This window comes from Mizuhopecten yessoensis, unplaced genomic scaffold, assembly GCF_002113885.1.
Source record: "Mizuhopecten yessoensis strain PY_sf001 unplaced genomic scaffold, ASM211388v2 scaffold8229, whole genome shotgun sequence".
Lineage (NCBI taxonomy): Eukaryota > Metazoa > Mollusca > Bivalvia > Pectinida > Pectinidae > Mizuhopecten > Mizuhopecten yessoensis.
Genome location: NW_018407443.1, coordinates 193,201 through 214,313, shown reverse-complemented (window position 1 = coordinate 214,313; position 21,113 = coordinate 193,201). Strand labels below are relative to the sequence as shown.

The 21,113-nt window shown below is 35.0% G+C and overlaps 1 protein-coding gene across 6 annotated transcripts; it reads right to left on the bottom strand.

Annotated features, from left to right (window-relative positions):
• Positions 1 to 3,426: 3,426 nt before the first annotated feature.
• LOC110455467 lies at positions 3,427 to 21,113 on the bottom strand. 6 transcript variants are annotated; one of them, XM_021505625.1, is made up of 2 exons: positions 20,951 to 21,113; positions 3,427 to 6,076 (listed from the first exon to the last, which is right to left on the bottom strand). In XM_021505625.1, exon 2 carries the CDS (start codon positions 6,019 to 6,021, stop codon positions 4,618 to 4,620), a length of 1,404 nt encoding a protein of 467 aa, XP_021361300.1. In that variant the 5' UTR covers positions 6,022 to 6,076; positions 20,951 to 21,113; the 3' UTR covers positions 3,427 to 4,617. The 6 variants fall into 6 exon arrangements, with proteins under 6 accessions (XP_021361300.1, XP_021361298.1, XP_021361302.1 ...); XM_021505623.1 differs by lacking the exon at positions 20,951 to 21,113 and adding an exon at positions 17,893 to 18,089; XM_021505627.1 differs by lacking the exon at positions 20,951 to 21,113 and adding an exon at positions 15,363 to 15,492.

Here is a 21,113-nt window from a genome sequence, read left to right as displayed (position 1 = left end):
ATGTACTTCAAGTTGATGTTTCGGCAATGTTTACGAGTAAGCAAGTCTATCAACCAAACTGGCAGACTTTAAATAGGTTTGTAAGTTAAAAAATGAAAAAAACATATGCCGGTCTGGTTCAGCGCTGCAGCAATCTAGCTGTCGCGTATGACTGCCTGAATGACATCTGTCGGTAAGGCATTCCGATCTCGAACGTTTTCTGCATCATTCCTTCTCGTTGGTAGCTTATTTTTCAAGTGTTGTCTGGCGAGCAATGTTGGTAATTGTTTTCTTTATTGATTGGGACTATTCCTCTATCCATCTCGTACAGCATTATTCTAGAATTCTTGTGATGATTTCAAACTATAAGCTCTTGAATAATAGTCGAGACGCTGGACCTAAATCGAGGTCAGTTCATGGCATATCTCGCAATTGTTCTCTAAGTTTTTTTAAATGCTGTTGAAGTTATGTTGAGTTTAGTGATTCCATACGAAGAATGCATATTCTAGCATTTGCATGAGTGGTCTCTATATGCTAGTATCTTAATATATTATACTAACTTTACTTCGTTTACAATAATTATGAAACAAGTTATTTCAACTTATACTAATTACTCTTGTTTGGCCCGAAAGTTATTGCACGGAGGTCTTAATGTGGAAGGAAACCGAAGTACTCGGAGAAAACCCACGTGGTCAGGCAGGTGACCCTATATCTTCTCACGTCCGATCATGGAATTGAACATGTACTCCCTGTCTGTACGTACTTGATAGATGAGCGTCCCATACGAGAGTGATAAGGTGCTATCCGGACCTCATGTGACACTTAATCTTGACTGGGTTTCTATTGTTGGTAACTCTTGAAAAAAATTACACTAGTCGGGACGATATTTCATGCACCTTAGCCATTTCAATCATGCATGCTTTTCAAAGGCCCCTCTTTAAGGTCTGTGTGGCTGTCTACTGACGTGATGGTAACATAGGCTTTGGTGCGATTCGCTAACTATTGTAGGAGTTGTTTCCCCTTCTGTATTTTGTTCCCTCAGTATAAAGATTTTATCTCTATTAACAATCAAACATCAAAAATGAGTTGACGGTAAAATGCATACAAGGTGTTGTTTTTCCCTTTCACCACTTTTGTAACATAATGAGTTAAGGCTTTATTTTTCCGTTTTGTATTACATAGAAAAGTAAGCTGGTTTCAGCATATCTATGACCGATGATTAACTGATAACTAACGGTATTTTTTTTTATCTAATAGTATGTTCATTATCGATGTACTTAAGACTGAAGCAATAAGGTAAACAATTGTTGTGTCAGCGTTACTAATTAATATCTAATATAAATATTAAACATCCATATTGGCATAATGATGAAGCTTATCTATTTGTGTTTTTGTGTCCATCAGTCCAAACGTACATCTATTTTTCGAATGGGATTGTTTTGAGGTAATTGTGGTAGTGTTAGGGGTTGTGGAGACAACTATTATATCTATTGTTTAGTGGTGTATCCTTGTTTGGTTATGGTAGTAGTTAGAGCTATTATGAATGATGTCTGTATATCGTTGTTTCCTTGTTTGGGGATGGTAATGATCGAGAAGAGGGCAATTATGACGTCTATAGTTTAGTGGTATTAGTAAGAGAGTGTTATTAAGATGCCTATTGTTTAGTGTCTCCTTGGTCCCTGAGTTTGTCCTTCCATGTAGACTTCACAGTTTTTCTTTCTTTGTTGACACTTACAGGTTTAGTTACCCCCAACCATGTGGTGCATATAATGTTACCTTTTCCGTACTTATGTACGTCCGTCCGTCCGTACGTCTGGTCGGTGTAGTATTCGGTATTGGGCGAACTATTGACTAAATACAACAGCTAGTCCAATGCAAATGGATGTGCTTATGTACCTATATGAGGAGAACATGATGCACAATACGTTTGCTACCTTGACCTCTATGACCTTGAATAAGTTTTTGCACTTAGAGCAGTTGTGGACAAAGTGATAGAGCTAGGGTCACGCGGTTTCCATGCTCATGCTTCTTAATGAGCACAACAAATTGCATTAATTTTAGTATCATTGACCCTTGACCTTTGATTTGACCACTGTGGCCTTGCTTTAATTTTAAGTGAGGGAACGGGACATATGTGTGTTACAAAACATTTCTAGTTTCCAAATGTAATTATAAAGTGCTATGTGTTTATAAATTCCTGTTAGACCGCTGGAATCATACTTAACAGACAACATTTTCTATGACGATTGACTCACATGTGTACCCGTCATGGCGGCTAAGGAAATTAACGGTAATACACATTTGTGGATGAAATCACGTGCCTTTTGTAGCGTATATACCACATAGCTTTACATTAGTTGACAGCGTGTCGTTACCGGTTCACGAGAGAACATATATGATATATTGATGTCCATCCAATGTGACGTCTAAAACGTCAACAGGGTTTTTCTGTATCTGGAAATCTTTTGGAAATGATCCGTTAATGTAAGGTATGCAGGTCTACCGTTGTGTATAGTTGGTTAAGCTTGACAACCAACAGGTATCTCCTTACAGATCAGTAGAACCCCATTAAAGGATAGCATATCTATAGTGCATGGTATCTATAGTGCATGTAAATGTTGGGTTTATTTCAGTTTAAACAGGTAGATACAAAATAAAATGCAGATTGATTCATAAGTTTATTCCTGACACTAAAAGGTGTTGACTATCACGTCTATAACATAACGAAATACATTAAACAAATGCATTCTGAAAGTATCAATAATGTTTTTTGAAGGTTTATCAGCTATTGAATATATCAGAAAAAAAGTATATTGGAATACATATGTAAATAAATGGAATTAAAGTACGGCTGTAGGCGTATGACGTATATACACTCATTTTGGAAATCTCAGCATGCCATCGTTCTTTTAAGAAAAATACCACCTGGTTATGTTTGCTTGCTAGCTCCACTTATGTATACAGTCTGGGAGTGTACATTGTAACATTTCTGGGGTTCGTTTCACTACACGACAGAGTACAAATATTAACATAAAGCTTTGTAACGCTTTACCTGTATTTCTATGTTAAAACATTGAATGTGTGTGCTAGCAGATTTGTTCAGATTAAACATCAACATGTGTTGGAAACACAGCTTCATTTAAACATAATAGTTTAAAACGCTTGTATGATGTCTTGGTGTATATGATTTTCACTGAAGGTAAACTAGTAATTTTCTATTAAACTATATCGCCATCATATAGATATCTGCTATGGTCTCGGATGGCTGCGATTAATTTTACAATAACTCTGATTTGGTTTGAGACTACGTATGCGATTTGAAGATACGACATTAAAGGGTTTAGGATCGTTAAACATTTCTGTATTTTTATAAAGGAACTGTAATGTCTAACGTTTCCTTAATATGCACTTGTATCAGTACAGAAACACAACAATAAGTACATATAAACAAATAAACATTATGTTTATTTCATTATTTTCATGTTCCAGCGTTAACTATATATAACATTAAGACTTCCAATTACCTTCAATTAAAGGACCGGTATCGCCCTTTATATACGTTTATATTCAATAGACTTAATTTATGCAAAACATCATTAAATCCTGTTTTCATTTAATGTTACATACATAATTATATACACAGTTACATTATTTTCAATACGATACGAATTCAGATCAGCCAATCAAGACGGCCGTAGCAATATTGCAAACTTGTATGACATGTTATCGGTCTCTCTAACACATCATTGGAAAAAATTAGTTAAAAAACATTCTGGTTTACATAGATAAAGACATCATTTTCATTACTATTTTATAAATAAGTTAGAGAATCCTTATAAACAAAATACAATATGAAATGGTATGCTGTCCTCGATCGATGTTTTAAATTTTAGATGAGAAAGTACAGATATTTTCCCATGTTAAGATATTTCATAATTCGTCATATCTACATATGTCTTTGACTGTGTCTGGTGAAAATGTTTGACACCTATTGGTGTTCCTCTATACCCTTGTCCTTACGGCTATGATAAAACGCACACATATTACGTCCTATGAAAGCAAACGTTTCACTTGGGGGGAAACGTAAGACATTTTACATATGAAGATTTCGTTGTTCTGTATGTCAGACATTGAGGCTAACTTTGTTGCATATATTTGACATCAGCAGATTGACTTGTTGTATTTATTTAACAATGGTAGGTTACTTGGTTTGGTACATAAGTAGTTACATTTTGGGACATATGCTATCATACGTAATTACTTTATGAAACGGTAGCTGATTTTGACGTATATATTTGAGATGAGTAGCTATTTGTTCATGACATATGTAGTTTACTTTGTTGTATGTATTTGACAAATTTAGCATTTTTAATTTGTAATCATCAGCTTACATTTATGAATATCAATAATATTGAAAATAAACTAAAATACAAATAAATAAGCGTTAACTAGTCGTGACAGTAGCTAGGCTTTGAAACAAATGGAAACAATATTGTAAAACAGCATTTGTGTTAAAATATTACAAAAAATGTTATTTCATTTCATACCCTAGAACCATAATGTGCCTATCACGATAAATAGGTATCACAGAGGAGAAATTCCTTAATCCAATACCCGGAAGTTACATGTTCACAAAGTCTACACTACGTTAGACTCAGCGTATATCGACAAGTTCATTTGCTCTGAGATATTGGCAGGAAGAGTGTAACCACGACTACAGCTGTCCATCTTTTGGTCCATAGCAGGCACTTCCCTTAAAAACTGCTTGGGTTCCATAGGTGATTTTAGTTTGTCGAGTTTATGTAGCCACTCCCTGTAAAGATCATACGATGATAGGGGAGGCGCCGATGGCACGTGCCATCTCGTGCGAGTCACAGACATTCCAGTCTGGTGAAGGCCACCCGACACTGGCATCAGATTTTTAGAACGGGAGTTTGTGGCATAAGCGGCAGTGGCTGATTTCACAGCTCGGGTGGATTGTTTTGATCCTTGTGGTAGCTTCCACTTTATCCCAATGTTTTCGATTTTATTTCGCTTGTTTTGCCGATAATGTAATCCATAACCACTGCTTGCACTTTTGGTGGTACTGGGTGTAGACGCACCCCCATCACCGCGGAGTTCATTGTCATTGGACACTGTGTCCTCATGATTAACCCGACCCCTTTCAAACTCTCTTTCTACCCCACTCCAGGTCACACGGAGTCCTTTTCTCTTCTTGTCATTTCGATTCTTATTTGACGCTCTACTCTCGCTACCGTCCTCTAAAGAGAGGGTGAGGATTTCATACTCTGGAGTGTTCATATCTCTCTTTAGTATCCCACCAGAGGCAGACGATCTCTGACTGTTCCGTCTGCTAGAATATTTGTTCTGTGGTTGAAATATCCCTTGATATTTGAAAACTTTCACATTGGTCGGATCATGTGTGTCGACCGAAAATGACGGAAATGCTGCCGCGTTTTCTAACTGGTGTGACGGATGTACCTCAACAGTGGCGGCATCTGGAGGTTGGGAAGCCGCATGCGCCTGGGAAAAATATTTGATTTGAGGAAACACAGATGACGCAGCATTAGGCTGTTTCATAGAAGGATTCCTAATTTGAGATCGAATCTTTTCTTGGTTTTTCCTTTGGTATTCACTTTGTTTCCGCATTTTGTCATGTCTACGAAGCAAAAGATTGCTCTCGTTGTCAAGGCGATTTGTTTGCACCTGCATTTCGCTATCGTATTTCTTGTTGAGATTTTCTAAGTGAACATAATCTTTCAAACTTTCCCGACGGAGTTTGTGCATCAACTGTGTCTTTGTCGTAAACTCGCCTGGAATGTTTTGTTTCAGTTTGGCCGTCAGACTGTTGGCCAGAAGGTTCTTGTCGAATCGTCCACCTGTCCTGTCCATCAGGTAAACATCCTTATAGACAATTTCTGTTATGCACTGCCGTTTAGAGTCGGGAGAACTAGCTTCTGATTTCTTCCTGTCGTTACCGCTACTCTTTGTGTCTGGTTTATGAGCATTTTCCTTGTTGTCTGAGGCAGGCGGTTTCTTCATAGTCACGATGGGAAGATGGCCCTATCCCACAGACAAAGACTTCAGTCTGTACAGCCTGAAACGATAAAGCAACACCGACAATTTTAAAGTATGTTTGATCATGTCATAATGTTGACTAATATATCTATTTAAGTTGAAAAATGGGTATAGCATGTTCAAATCAAGGAAACAACGGGCACCAGTTCTGCTTTTTACCACACAGGTCAAATGCTGGTGGCAAAATATAAACATCCTAACACCAACAGTTTCGAAATAGTTCGTTTATAACAGATATTTATTGAGCTAATCAATATCCAACCAGTGCAAAGAGTTACATGTCACCACTGAAAAAGAGGTTATTTAAGCAAAGTATGTCCGAAAATGTCAGAAATATATCCGTTCTGTAGATTTTGTGTGCATGCATAGCACGTCTGACCTACCTGCTGATGTTTTGTCGGGAGTTGCTGTCGGTTTGGAAATACTATCGAATTTATGTCAATGTAGCAGACGGTAGGATCATTTGTTACCGGAAATGAGTAGGGAATTAGCTATACGGCTGTGTTGTAGACTTCATTCCCACAAAGTAATCGATGGTGTGATAGAAGAGTACCGATAGCAAGAACATTGCTATCGGACCACACAGGTTATCAAATAATATTATAAATAGTTTCTTGTCAATGTCATTTTCTGGTTTCCATAATCCAGCTGAACTCTGCTCATACATTCCATTTTGAGAATATTTTAGAGAAATTATCAGGGAAGGTTTTCATTTGAGGTTAGTCAATATTGATTTATATCTGATGGTAAGAATAAGTGAATTTGAGCTTTTGGTTGTCACGACTTCTAAATCATCTGGTCCAGTCTTTCTAACGGATAATGAGAACATTTATGTTGTCAATGTAAGCCTAGAGAATCAGGCCTCCTCCAGTGGATTTGGTAATATGTGTCTATTTATCTCGTGTTTGTATAGGAAATATTCGATATGCTCGTAGAGTGTTATTGACATGGAGGGATGGCTGGTATACTGAGCAGCTACTTGTTTTATTGTTATCTGTATTACTATATTAGTTCAGTTTTGATATAAACAAACGTTGTTAGTAAGCCAATGGGGATATTGTGTGATTTATGATGAATTAATGACACATTTTGTATGCGTACAATTGATGCTTTAAGTATACAGTTCGATCATAATGTACACAACACCCATCTTTGTAGTTTTTATAATAAGGAGAGACTCCCAACAAACGTGTATGTGTGTTATACCACCCAGGTGTGACAAAAGCGTAAATAGCAGGTGTTTTAATCAGGGAATATAATTGTCGATTGAGTAGGGATATTGTATGGGGTATTTACTAATATGAATATATAATTTTATTCACTTACGTATTTGATAGAAGTTTGTTACATTATGATTAATGAAAAATGCGGCATTCGTCCCCCCTATCCCCACCCCACACCCCTTATATGATTAGACTCCAAAGCGTCCTTTCTCGAATGTTAAGGTTTGCTGCACTTGCCATAAAGCAATATATGAAATTAATGGGTACTGCTGAGAATGTTTCACTACAACAAAACTACTCTGTTATTCTGTATATAATATGTAATGTCATACCATATATCCTAAAAAGCAGGTCTTATGCAAATTTAAGTTCACTGTGTGCTATAGCATCAAACTTCCCAGTAACGAAATTGATATCTAAAAATACTTCACCAAGTTAGGAAATACCTGTGTTCGTATATTGTGAAACAGTTGCGTGTACATTTACAAAGTATACGAAAATTACACTAGATAAATAAACGATGATGAGGTGTACGACTTACACATTGCTGTTGTTGGTTCCCACTCACATACCCTTAGTGGATCGAAAGTAGATAACCCGTGTTAATGTTTCCACACGCTATCGTCAAATAATGCATGTATACATACAGAATGTACAGTCGCCAGTTATTATGCATGTATACACACATTTGCCAAGTTTAATGCAGTTTGATACACACACACACACACACACACACACACTTTTCATACAATGCATTTATATATTTACTCTCGTCATTTTATAAAATCTACAGATTCATTAAGTTTCCAATAATATTGTTTTGTACTATCACCGTCAATTGTGCTCCGTCTTTTCTGAAATAAATGCACATCTTAAGTGGTACGGATATCAAAATGGTATTATTTAAAGTGAAATACATGTTAAACATCCGTAAATGTAGCAAAGGTGCGGTACTCTGCTTTACAGGTACGACAGAAACTTACGTGCGATATTTACCTGTCGGAGTCCCGTCCTTTCTTTGTCACTAACACCCTTCCTTTTACAGGTTTACATAACACTCACTACGAACGTGTATCAGACCTAGTTTTATAGATGTTTTGCCAGCAGGGGTCTCCAGGGCTAATTTCACACCCTGCCGTTCGTGATTTGAAATCGATAGCGGGGATAAAGAGATTTATTTGACTTCTACCCAATAACGCTCTCTCGTCAGGGTCATCTCGGAATTTATTACCCGCAGGTATAAAGTGAAACGATTACCCCTATCAGTCAAAGCATGTCTGTAGAGGTATTATATGGAGTTTTCAACTGTTAGATAACGAGCTGTCAGGGTGAGTTTAGAGAGCGGGTATTTCCTTATTGCTTCAACTCAATTGAATTTTAATCTGAATTGTTAAGAATAGCGTCACTTCCTTACCAGAAGTATTTCATTTCCTAATTAACTGCACAGATAAAAGGTAAGAAGAAGAAAAGAATATGCATCTCATTTTTGTCAAAATCATTGTTAACGAGTTTCTTCATGAACACGTTTGAATGAATCAAATATAAATCATGATACAGTACTTTACGGAATAACACTTACAAAAGACATGTCTAGACATTGTTTGCGAAAACCCACTCTCGGTAATGTTATGGTGTAATGGTTTTTATTGTAAACAAGAGTGACCAATCATGGAACATTCATTGACATAAATATCCCCATTGTTCCGGGTTAGATGTTATAAAAACAACATATATCCTATCTTTATTGTTTACATGTAAACATGTTTGAGTGGTGTACTAAGGAAATACGTGCTGTACATAACACGATGATATGATTGGAGGAACGACGGATTTTATCCGAAGATAATGTATACAAAAAGAAGATACAATATCGATATATTTTTTAAGTGAAGACTAAACAATAAGAACATTATATCTAACTAATTATTAATTATGAAAATTTCAAATTAAATATTGAATTTCATAGTGAATTATCGTACAGTAATAAGTCAAAATGGAGTTTGTGTCTCATATTTTTTTGTGAAAATATTGAAATGATAGTTTTGTCGTCATTCCGAAAAATGTCTTAATAATAATTTTATCGAAAGCCTGAATATTTTGTTTCGTAGGGAATGATCTTACCTAATAGTAAATATCTCTAAATAAGAAAAAATATATGACATTGGATTAAGCAATATTAATAGATTAGCATATGAACCAGTTATGTTTATTTAAACTAAATCCTAAGTTAGTAATCTAGAATCACTAATCTGTCATTCACTTCGTGGTTATATTTTTATGATAGGATTATATCTGATTTTTAAGGTTGATAAAGGTAGAATAAATGAAGCATGCAATCATTACCGTGATATATTTGTTAGACTCCAACACAACTACACACGTGTTGAGTGTTGTACTATGGTATGTTTAATCATGCAATATAGACTTATTGTGTCAGTATTGATAAAAGTATGGAACGCGAAGGTTCTACTGCACTAGTAAGATATATTGTTTCAGAAAATATCAATAGTTTAATAAAAGGAGTTAACAATAGCTAACACCGGTTTCCTATCCTATTGTATTCCAATATGGATTGAAGTATGCTGTATTGTATGCAAGCTGATAAAAACGTGAACGAAGCCAGCAAAATAAAACGAGCAATCTTCTTAGTTTGAACTTGATCCTAGTTTTAAATTCTCACGTTTGCGTTTTTTTATTGGATTAAAGATTATGTATATATGTGTGTGTGAATAAATGTACAAATGTTAATATCACAATGTTTTATTTATACAGCAAATTTATTTACAAATCCCGCGATGTTATTCTATTCAAACTACTTGTGTAGATGGTCTCTCTGAAACTGCCAGTGGGGTTTCCAAAACCAAATCACAATACTCAGACTAAAAGACAGAATTGATTTCAGCATGCCTAATTAATTGTTTGCGTTTAAATCAATTGTAACACAAATGCTCGCCGACATTAAATCGACAGCCTGTAGTCAAGTACACTCCATTTGTGACGGTATTAGGGAGGACAAAGTATGTGGAATGTTTAGATACGAGGAGAGAGTAATATTATGTATATTTATATAGTTGATGGATAAATAATAAATATTGGAGGTACTGTATACACTACATAGGGCAATCGGGAACTCTTTGTTACCAAACATTATATATCACAGGACAAGTAATAGACCTCGTTGCATATATAACATGATATAATGACATAATCTTTACTTGGTAAAGAGGAGTGCATCTCAATTTTCCACAGCAGGTAGACGGAAACAAAATTAAAACTGAGGAAAACATCCCATCAATGGAATAGAACGGAAGCCAGATTATTAAATATTATCTGCACTGTGCAAAAATATTCCCTTTATATTTCGAAGCGTTCAAAAAGCAATTCTTTTAAAATAGACTGCATATTTGTATATATTCTGCTGTATTTGTGAACCTGTCTATAAGTCCATAAATTACAAAGATCCTATTAGACTAAACTACTTTCATTTACATATTGCTTTCTTACAATACGCCTATACGGGGTATTAAGGCGGACAAATCGCATTATAAGTTATTGTATCACACTTGAGGATTTATGAAGGGGTTAAATCCTACAGGTTGTACTGTATGTCTAGTCGATACAAACAAATTATACGTACACAAGCAGTTGGTGTAATTTCATTATAATATACTTGTGATTATTTTAAAACATTACAGCAGGAAATACTTAAAACGTTACAGTCGAAAATGATATATGTCGTAACGCAAGACATAAGTGTTGAACGATTTGTAAGAAAATACTTTAACGGTGATTTATCCTATCTTTATAGCATGTACTGTTACGCATTCAACACACATTGACTAAAAGTATAAAGTGTTGTTTAACATTTTCATGTACGTTAAGCGGTTTTTCCAAACTAATCATGTGTAAATCATTACATTTTGTACAGTTGTACATGGTCTGTTGGGGTCTCGGAAAATTTATGTACTCTTATCTAACTCAATATATGTACACTTTGAGGTTCCGTTACTTATAAAACTTTTAACGACAAGTGTTTGGTTGTTATCTGTGTGAATATATTTGTCTAGACACTTATTATGTGTTATGAATAAAAAAAAAAAAACTTATCAGGATTTCACGAATAAATTCTGGCACCAAAATTAATCACAATTCGGTACTTCACTCTATCTGCAAGTAACTGCACTTTAGCAATACAATACGTTTCCATTTCTGCTAAAGGCACACACTTAAAATACTTGAACCTTGTTTGTTTTGCTTTCCTTTTTCAATAACTGGGGTTTTGTCGTGCATGCAGTCAGCAAACAGTCCTAATCCTTCTGAAGTAGAAGTCCCTATTTATCACACAAAGCAGACAAGACCAAACTACACACACTAAGCCCTTACTTTTAAGAACGGTCACTTCTTACCTAGTACTACTACCTTGTTATATTATCCATACCTAGAGCAGAAACAAAATGATGCTTGATGAACTCCGTACGACTCATAGTAGTGAAACATACGTTTATATTTCTAATACATATTGTAGAATAAAACCAACAAAACACGGATCCATGATTTGACTACGTACGAAAGGCATTCCTAGTCGTGTGAATAAAGCATGGATAGCTTAATACAGTGGACAAAAATATCAAGATAAATTAGATCAAATCAAACGAGGATGTTATTAAAACATGCAGCGCACATAGGTTATGAACAAAATCAAAGAACACAACACGTCTCGCCTGAAGCACCGTTTGTAGATGGTCTTAGTACACGCATTGAAAGAAAAAAACAAGCTTGAAACATTAAACGCTGAAATGTTCGGACTTCTTTCGAGGGGACAGTCATCTTAAACCTCATATTCAACAAGCTTCTTTGTTCCTTGTTTGTCCTAGTTTCATCAATATGGTTTCACACTACTGTTTTATTTTCCTATTCTGTATTCTTTAGTTGTTTTAAATTACACGTGTAGATTGAAAAGAGAGTATGTTTAGCTATCGTTGATTTATTTAATATTATCTAAAATACTATTTTTGAGATATTTCCCACACCTTTTGTACCGTCATCATATGCCATAATCATAAAACGTCAATAAGTATTCCTAATCCTGCTTGCCTTTCCTATACAAAACAGGACAAGTATGCTAGTTTGTTTCTATTCTGAGTAAAACATTTTATATATTGGTGCAATTTAATGTACTGAGATACAAGAAAACATCTTATGGCAATTCTTGACCCTTGATGAATATATTATATCACGTGTAGTGCAAATATTTATCAACTGTTTTGATTACCTTTTTGTGTTAAGTTGAAAAGTTCTCCGTTAATTATTATATATTTACGGTATTTCTAACAAAGACTTCTTTGTGCAATTGTTTTGACAAAAATAAAAACGAGATACAAAGTCGAACGAACAAGAGAAAAAAACCGTACAGTGTATGAACGAAATAGTAAGTCTTCTCGTTCGTACGTTATCTTCTTTGTCCGACATTTTAACTCGTTCGTACAGTTTTCCCATAAAAAACAAAACCTTTTAACTCACTCGTACACCTTTAATATCGTTCATTCAAATTTCTTTCTCTATTGTAAAACATATATTTCGTTTGTAAAAGCATTTATCTTATTTCTACAACTTATGATTTTCTATTTTTCTGATATTGGTCTGATGTGCATATAATATATCTGTTAAAGGAAAATATTACTGATGCATAAAACATGTATAATTTATATGAAACGAAATACGTATGATGTATATAAAATAAAACAATCTAAAGAAACAAAACATCTCTTATAAAACGATACATATATTTATAAAATGCATAACAATAAATATCATTTTCTATATAAGTCATAAATAGACGTTATCATTACGCCTGGTGATGACAAAAGGTCACTAGGTACATATGTACCTAACTCAGTTTGCTTGTCCTTAACTCAACTGGAGACTTAAGTACGGGTACAAGTGACCTTTATCATACTAAGATATTGATTCACTTTAACGGATTTTAAATACATTGATTTACTAGCTTAGATTCGTCCTTCATAGATTATAAAGTCTTCATGATAAATCAGTGTCTTATCTTAGTGTGAGAGAGGGTAAACCAATTAGGGAAAGGGCAAGACACGGGTTGAAAAGACGGAAGGACATTTGTTGAACTGAGGATAAGGTATTGATAGAGAGCGGGTAGACGATGACGGAGAAGGTAAAGGACAATCGGGGAGAGGTAGGCAATTGGTGGGCTAGGGTAAGGCATGGGTGGAAAGGTGGAAGGGATTTTGTATAGATAGGGGAAGGGTTTTTGTGTGGAGAAGTAAGTATATGTTTGGGATGAAGAGGGGAAATAAGTGGGTTGAGGTAATATATGGATGAAAAGAAGTTAAATGTTTGGTCTAGAGGGCACACGGCATGTGTGAATCGATGGCAAGAAATTGTTGGAATTAGGGTAGGGCATGCTCTGATAGAGGATAAGACATGAGTGAAGAGAACATAAATGCATTCATTATAGTCACGGTATACCATAATGCACGTAGTACAGGCTGTACAGGTATACTAGTGTCCGGATATGAGGCCAAGGTGACACAAGAAGCCGCATGAGGCGGGACGGTTAACGTGTAACCGCACGTGTTTCAGGTGCGACACGGGTGTCTATAGAGTAATACATGTAGTTTGAGGGTTACTTAGCCATTCGAGTCTTGACGGTTAAGCTATTCACTCCCATACAAAGGTGTTGATTTTTTATATGATAAATGCTTTATGTTCTGTTGAACGTAGTGAATTAGAATCATTATTAGCAATTCGTGGATATTAAAAATCATTGAAGTTAACATGTTTATCAATTTACGTAATGTGAATGGAAATTTATTGAGAGCAGATCATTGTTCTGTTGTTATTCATTTCGCACTATCACAATAACGTAGAAAAGAACCTGACACTTTCTTCACTGATTTACATTGCATGTTTAAGTCTTCAATCATCAGCAAAGCTTACTATTCTATATTGACGTCATCATAACATTTACTCGTTCTGAAATCAAACAGTCCATGTCAAAGATCGAGTGAGTTTTACAACAAATAGTCTACGATAAATCTTATATAAAATAGATTGTCGACAGTTGGGGATTACAAGTGAACAGACTTTCGAATGATATTATATGATCAATAAATATTGGAAATTCGCTATCGATCATTTGAATTGGGGTTGCGTGTACCCTCTCAGGACGGTCAAGGTCCGTCAAGTACTCTGGAACTGTGACATGTATATAACGGAAGCAGGTTTACTGATGATTAAGTAATAAACTTAACTGTGGAAAAAGATATTCTCTCTCAACCTTTCGGGATTTCTTAACAACTGAAGGCCTGATATTGTCATACTGACATTTAGTATAAGTCAAACAATCATTGTATATAAAACCCATGCTAACAATATGTCCAAAAGGTAGATTAACATGATAATCAACCATCACGAGTTTAGGGACTTATTTCTCTCACAGCGTTCTGATAAAATCTCTAGAAAACCATGTGTCTCTTGGAAATATATTATTCTTGTTTCCGATCAGGGAAACAATTGCCATGAGGCTAAAATGTCACAATGGAAGATGACATCGCAAAGCATTGTTACTTGGCGTCATAATTAGACGATTGACAAATGAAATAACGTCCAGGGTACCGGTATTACCCAATAGGGAGTGACCAAAAATGTATACTGATTCCTAACAAGTTTATCAGATTTATTCGGGAATGGGGAAACCAAATTGAATATTGGTTGTGGGAGAAACACAGTATCTTAAACTGCTTTTGTAAAGAATACTAAAAATAATCTTACAGTAACTTTAATTGTGAATCCCAGGTGGATTTAGTATTATTGCATACAGTGACTATACTGTTAACATCATGAGAACGTCTTAAGCATAGCAAATCAAACCATTATCATTTTTTTGGCGATACAGATTTTAAAGAAGATAGTATTTGTTAACACTGAATACTAATATTAGTGATTTGTAGTTTTGACGAGACACTATTGCATGCTTGGCAATGTCAACACCTGGACTAATCTGTTAGACTGCCAGGCAGGTATCAACACATCTGGTCGCCTATGCTACCTCACCTCTGCCCCTACGTTTCCTACAGCCGTCTAGCTGTTCACTCCTCGATCATTCGGGTTATTGGCAAACACAACCACATTGTCATACACGTATCATGCTTCGTTTTTCAGGCGGGAATAGTTCACATGGTACTTGGTCTGTTTTCTAGAGATACAGTCTTCTATATAGTTATCTAGGCCAATGTTTCACACTGCATTTTCATATAAACGAACTTGCACACGTTAAATTATTATTCGGAAAATAATCTCATGGGGATTTCTGTATGCGATTCCGCTTAGCGTTTTGAATCATGCATTCAAAAACAGTATAATGCTATCTTTATTTACGTGCGTGTCCACAGTCGTATAGGATTATGATATCATGTCTGCATGATTCGAATAAAATATTTGATATTTGAACCATCTGCATATAGATCATTGATATGTTTGCATATTGATCCCTTAGTGAAGACGGTATTTAAAGTGGCCTTTATGGTATAAACATCAGGAAGTGATTCAAATGAGGTATTTTAAAACATGAAGACGTGGTAATTGAATTTAAACAACCTTAAATATCCCTCAAAATGTCATGTACATCTACCTTCATTCTCCAACATGGCAAAGCCAGGGAATCTAATTTCAATTCTAAACGACAAACAGGATTTAAAACATATTTTATGAGTCGTACATCTAAGATAAATCACACTCAGATAAAAGCTAGCAAACACACAAACACATGGCAATAGTATATTATCAGCTATACAATATACCTATTCTATCTGCGTAAAAAGGATCGTCTTTTGATAGAATCCGATAATTCAATCGTGCTACCGTGTAAGTTTTCGTTCATGACACGGATATTTGATGAGACCTACTATTGTGGGTCATGGCATGCTATATTTGATGGTTAATAAACCCAAGTTTTGTGTGCATACACTTGACAACAAACCAAACTGCCGTTATATTATCCTTTATATTTTATGGCCTATTTTGCATTTGTGTGTTGACGTTATGGTATATTTTGCCTTTTTGTATTGGCGGTATAGTATATTTGGCCGTTGTGTATTAACGGTATGATATATTTTCTTCTGTTGTATGGACGGTATGGTATTATTTGTTATTGTGTATTGACGTTATGGTACATTATGCCCTTGCGTGTGCACGTTATGGTATATTTTGCCTTTGTGTGTTTACGTTATGGTATATTTTGCCTTTGTGTGTTGACGTTATGGTATATTTTGCCTTTGTGTGTTGACGTTATCGTATATTCTGCCCTTGTGTGTTGACGTTATCGTATAATCTGCCCATAGGTTGACGTTAAGGTATATATTCTGCCCTTTGCGTTGACGTTATGGTATATTTTGCCTTTGTTTGTTGACGTTATGGTATATTTTGCCTTTGTGTGTTGACGTTATCGTATATTCTGCCCTTTAGATGGACGTTAAGGTATATATTCTGCCCTTTGCGTTGACGTTATGGTATGTTTTGCCTTTGTGTGTTGCCGCTCTAGTATACGTGTCCTTGTGTGTTGTTGTCGTAGTATTCCTGTTGTAAAACCCACAAATCTACCTAATATTCTGACAGGATGTTCAGTGTTGACATCAGCAAATTGTGACCTAGCCATTATACAAAATATTATATGTGCTAAAAGATATATCTAACATATTGAATGATTTGAATTAAAAGTAACTTTCCGTTCTAAACAAAACAAAACAGGGATATATCTTTTCATAAAAGATTGTCTCTAATAGTATATTAGACGTATTCAATTAACTTCTATACTTTATGAATAATGATATGTCTTAAGTACATGTACTTTAAAATATACCACATATTTACATTATTATATATCTCATATACTGTATGGTAAATTTTATATGTATATTAAATATACCTTTTGATATATCTTGGCATTGGCACATTGTATTTTCATTATGAGAGATCGAATATACTTTAAGGTACATAACATCTATTTGTATTAGCATGTTATGTAACTAAGATATGAAATGTATATTAATAGTATAAAACTAAAAGGACGACCGTCCTCTAGCCGATACTCCTATCCAGTACAGACAGCAGTTATTATTTATGACACTCACTGACACTCCATATGTATATATCATACCATATAAGGTACTTCGACATATATCTGACATAATTTTTTTTATACTTACTGACATATACATATAACTAATATAAGAAGAAATTAAACACAATAGAAACGGAGAATTTTTGTCATACATTTTAACATGCACTTGTATGTCGAAGGTTATGAGCCGATAGCTAAATGAGACAGGACACAGTAGTTTAGCTTACCGGGATAAACTTTCACAATGTAACTAAGTGCATACATGGTGCACACGATAAATACAGATAAAAAATAAATGCAACACTAACTCCAATCCGCCATCAACAGGGTGTCCTGTTTACATAACAACATGCACGTGATGCGACACATTCGTGATATTCTTAAATTAACAGATACTGTTGTCTTACGTCAATATACTATATAATCACACCCTGTAACTAGACAATATTATAACAGAATACATACCATTTTGATGGGGAAGCAGTTATATGTCCATGGGTATCCTCCGTGTGGTACTACAGAAGTACGGAAAACTTAGAATACCGTCGGCCTGTAAACGCTAAGTGTCGATGTGTAGGCATTGATTTGGTCTTTTGACTATGTCACTACGGTACATATGTATACATTATACACGTACTGAGGTCTAGGGGTAAATGTACTGATTCCATAGACCCCATGGTATAAATGAGGTATCGTCAATTCCAATGCCAATTAATATTCAAAAGGTCGTACATGGGGCCAGCGAGGGGGGTTATATTACAATGTGTGCTACGTGTGTTAATTAATTGACATTAAAGTTAGTACACCTATAAGCTGGGACGTATTTCCTGTACAATATTAATCAAATATCAATCATATAAAAGGTGTTGAAATTAATCCAGATTTTAAAGTAATAGTTAATTTTTTCAAGTAAGCATTTGGCATGGTAGATTAGGAGACCGTTTTTAACCTCCAACAAAGAAATATTTTTATTTTACAAATCAGATGATATGTTATGTGGAAGACAACCATAGAAGGAAGTGGTATTTTGTATTCATGGACAGTTTTCATACGTTTATCAGTTAAACATTATAACATAACCATCTTTCTTAAAGACTTAAAGCTTGAGTCGACCACGGTACACACACTGTATAGTTATGTACCGTGGTCGACTCAAGCTTTAAGTTGGTGAGCTCACCAATATACTCCATGAGCGTGTTGGATGTCACATAGAAACTCTAGCCCAGATTACTTATTCAAAGTCAATTGTTAATACACGAGAGATTTTAATTTTAAAATGATTTAAACTTGTTTAAAGTGTTTAGAATTCGATAACGTTTAAAGAGGCTTTTACCATTTGAATAGTCGATCAGACTTGAAGAAGATCGTGTTTCATGCTTTAATTTCTAGTAATTTTAAATGATAACAAGTTTATGTTGGTCAACCATTCATTAACAGAAATTACTTGCGTGTAAAAAAGGAATTAAACAGTCTTAGTTTAATTTTATGTTCTAAAAATATTTGTATATTTTTTCGACTGCAGTGAAGACTTGCTTGAGCATTCAGCGTAGAACAACGTACACCATGACACTATTTGTAACTCCAATACTTTTGGTGACAGACATTTCCGTTGATTTGACAAGATATATAACAGGTACCGTACCACATGATGGTGCAGGAAACGGTTATCCCTCCGGAACACCTGGGAGGAAAATGACACCATTTTCTTTTGATGTCTGACTCATTCCTGTTGTCTTTTCTTTTTGACTGGGGAGTTTGATTTTGACTTGGGTCTTAAGGTTGTGGTATGGATTTGCCAATGTTTGTGTAAATGTCTCGGCCTATAAGAAAAAAGATTACTCCTCTATAAAGGTCGTCAAGAGTATTTGAATTTCAGCCCTATTCAATAGTCTACACACCTAAGAACGGCCTCGATATCTCGAAAGAAAATACATTTTACTTTAATCTTAACTGGAAGGTGAGAAACGGGTCTTTTCAACATAGCATTCTAACACACGGGATATCTCCCTGTTTGCTTCTTTGCTACTCAGGTTCCTCAGTAAAGAATTTCGCCGAAATGCTTGCATATATTCTTATACGGTAGGAGTAGTATATTTCAATGGGCAAACGGTTAGACGCAAGTTATTATTACCGAAGAACTTCTAAAGTTCAAGAATAAAAATCAACCATTGTTCAGCAAAATGGTGTCTCGACTCATGTACAGTAGGTAAGGTTTGAAAGACGTGTTTTGCTAGCAGGTGTAGATAACAGTCTACACAAGGACAGCAAGTGATAACGTCCTCACGGCTCACTGACCTTCCAAACTTTAAAGAGACGATATTTATTATGCTAATATTTTTGCGGTAAAAATCTTTTGCATAGATAGAGTAAATACAAAAAGCCACTGGGGTATTTATCAGATAAATATTTACTTTAATCTGCTCTGAATATACCAAAAGGAATTCTTTGTTGGCGTGGTGTGTCCCGTACACTGGGACCGGACAACGGTGACAATACTTTAGTGCTACAGATTTGTTGGAGCTAATGATATGGACCGTATCACAACTACCAGATTATTTGGTAATAGATCGATACGAATCGCAATCTATCGCTATGTGTATTTAAGTATTAGTATGTGTTTTCTGATTCATTTTAATCAAATATTTTCATACAGACTTATTCAGACGGTTGATTACTCAACCCAACTAACATTCGTACTTTGAGGTCATGATGAGGTTTTATTAAAATATTTCACACGAATGATTATGACCTCTCACCCGATTATCAAAGCATCAGAATAATTTCACTCTCATACTTGAGCCGTTTCCATTATAATTTCTCTGTGATTAGGGTGTATATTTTTACCATTAATCGTTTAAAATGAGTATACGAATATTTGATTGTACCTTTGATATTGGGGCAGTTTGCATAATAATCTATATTGAAAACGACTATATTACATTACTTCTTGCATACATTAAAGGATGTAAATCTAATTTTAAATAAGAAAAGACATATTTCTACTCGCATATACCGTAACTTATAAGAAGATAATGGACCGTAGCTACAACTGATTAATTATAGGTTGGATTCTATTTACATCGATCTACAACGATTTTGTTTCCGATCTGTGTACTGTTTATTAAATTACACTTTCATACCTTGGCACAATTAATGATGGATTTCGTATTGACAGTCATATCGTAAACCTATACTTTAAGCATGAAACTTTGGCGATGTGTGCTTTTTATGTTTCTTTTGCGTAAACAGTTTCAAAACCTGTTAGAACGAAGTAAATTTCAGCCATAAAGAAAAGTATCCCTATTATAACCGTAACACATCAGGATGACATCAGTGATATCTGTTTACGTATTGTTTGGTAAAGTGTGGTATACATCACTCTGCAGAAAGCCTATCTCTTCATAGTGTTTCGATGTAGTCCTTTATGGTCTTATACTGTTCGAGGTAACAGTTTAACATGGGAATGTTAAGTCAGTCATGAATTAGCGGTAGTGATTTTGGTTATCAAAAAGGTACGCCTTACCTTATTGATGTATGAGTGATCATGTCCTCGATTTCCTGTCTATCAGTCTTCCTTTGTATATTTACATGTCCCTACTCCTATGTATTTTTGGTCAACGTGCTATAGGTATAAATGTCTGTTAATTCGGCTTACATTGCTACCCTACATGTTATGTTGAAGCTTA

Bases quoted from the DNA above. Each gene is read 5' to 3' on its own strand.
- LOC110455467 (XM_021505625.1), bottom strand. From the start codon at position 6,021: ATGAAGAAACCGCCTGCCTCAGACAACAAGGAAAATGCTCATAAACCA.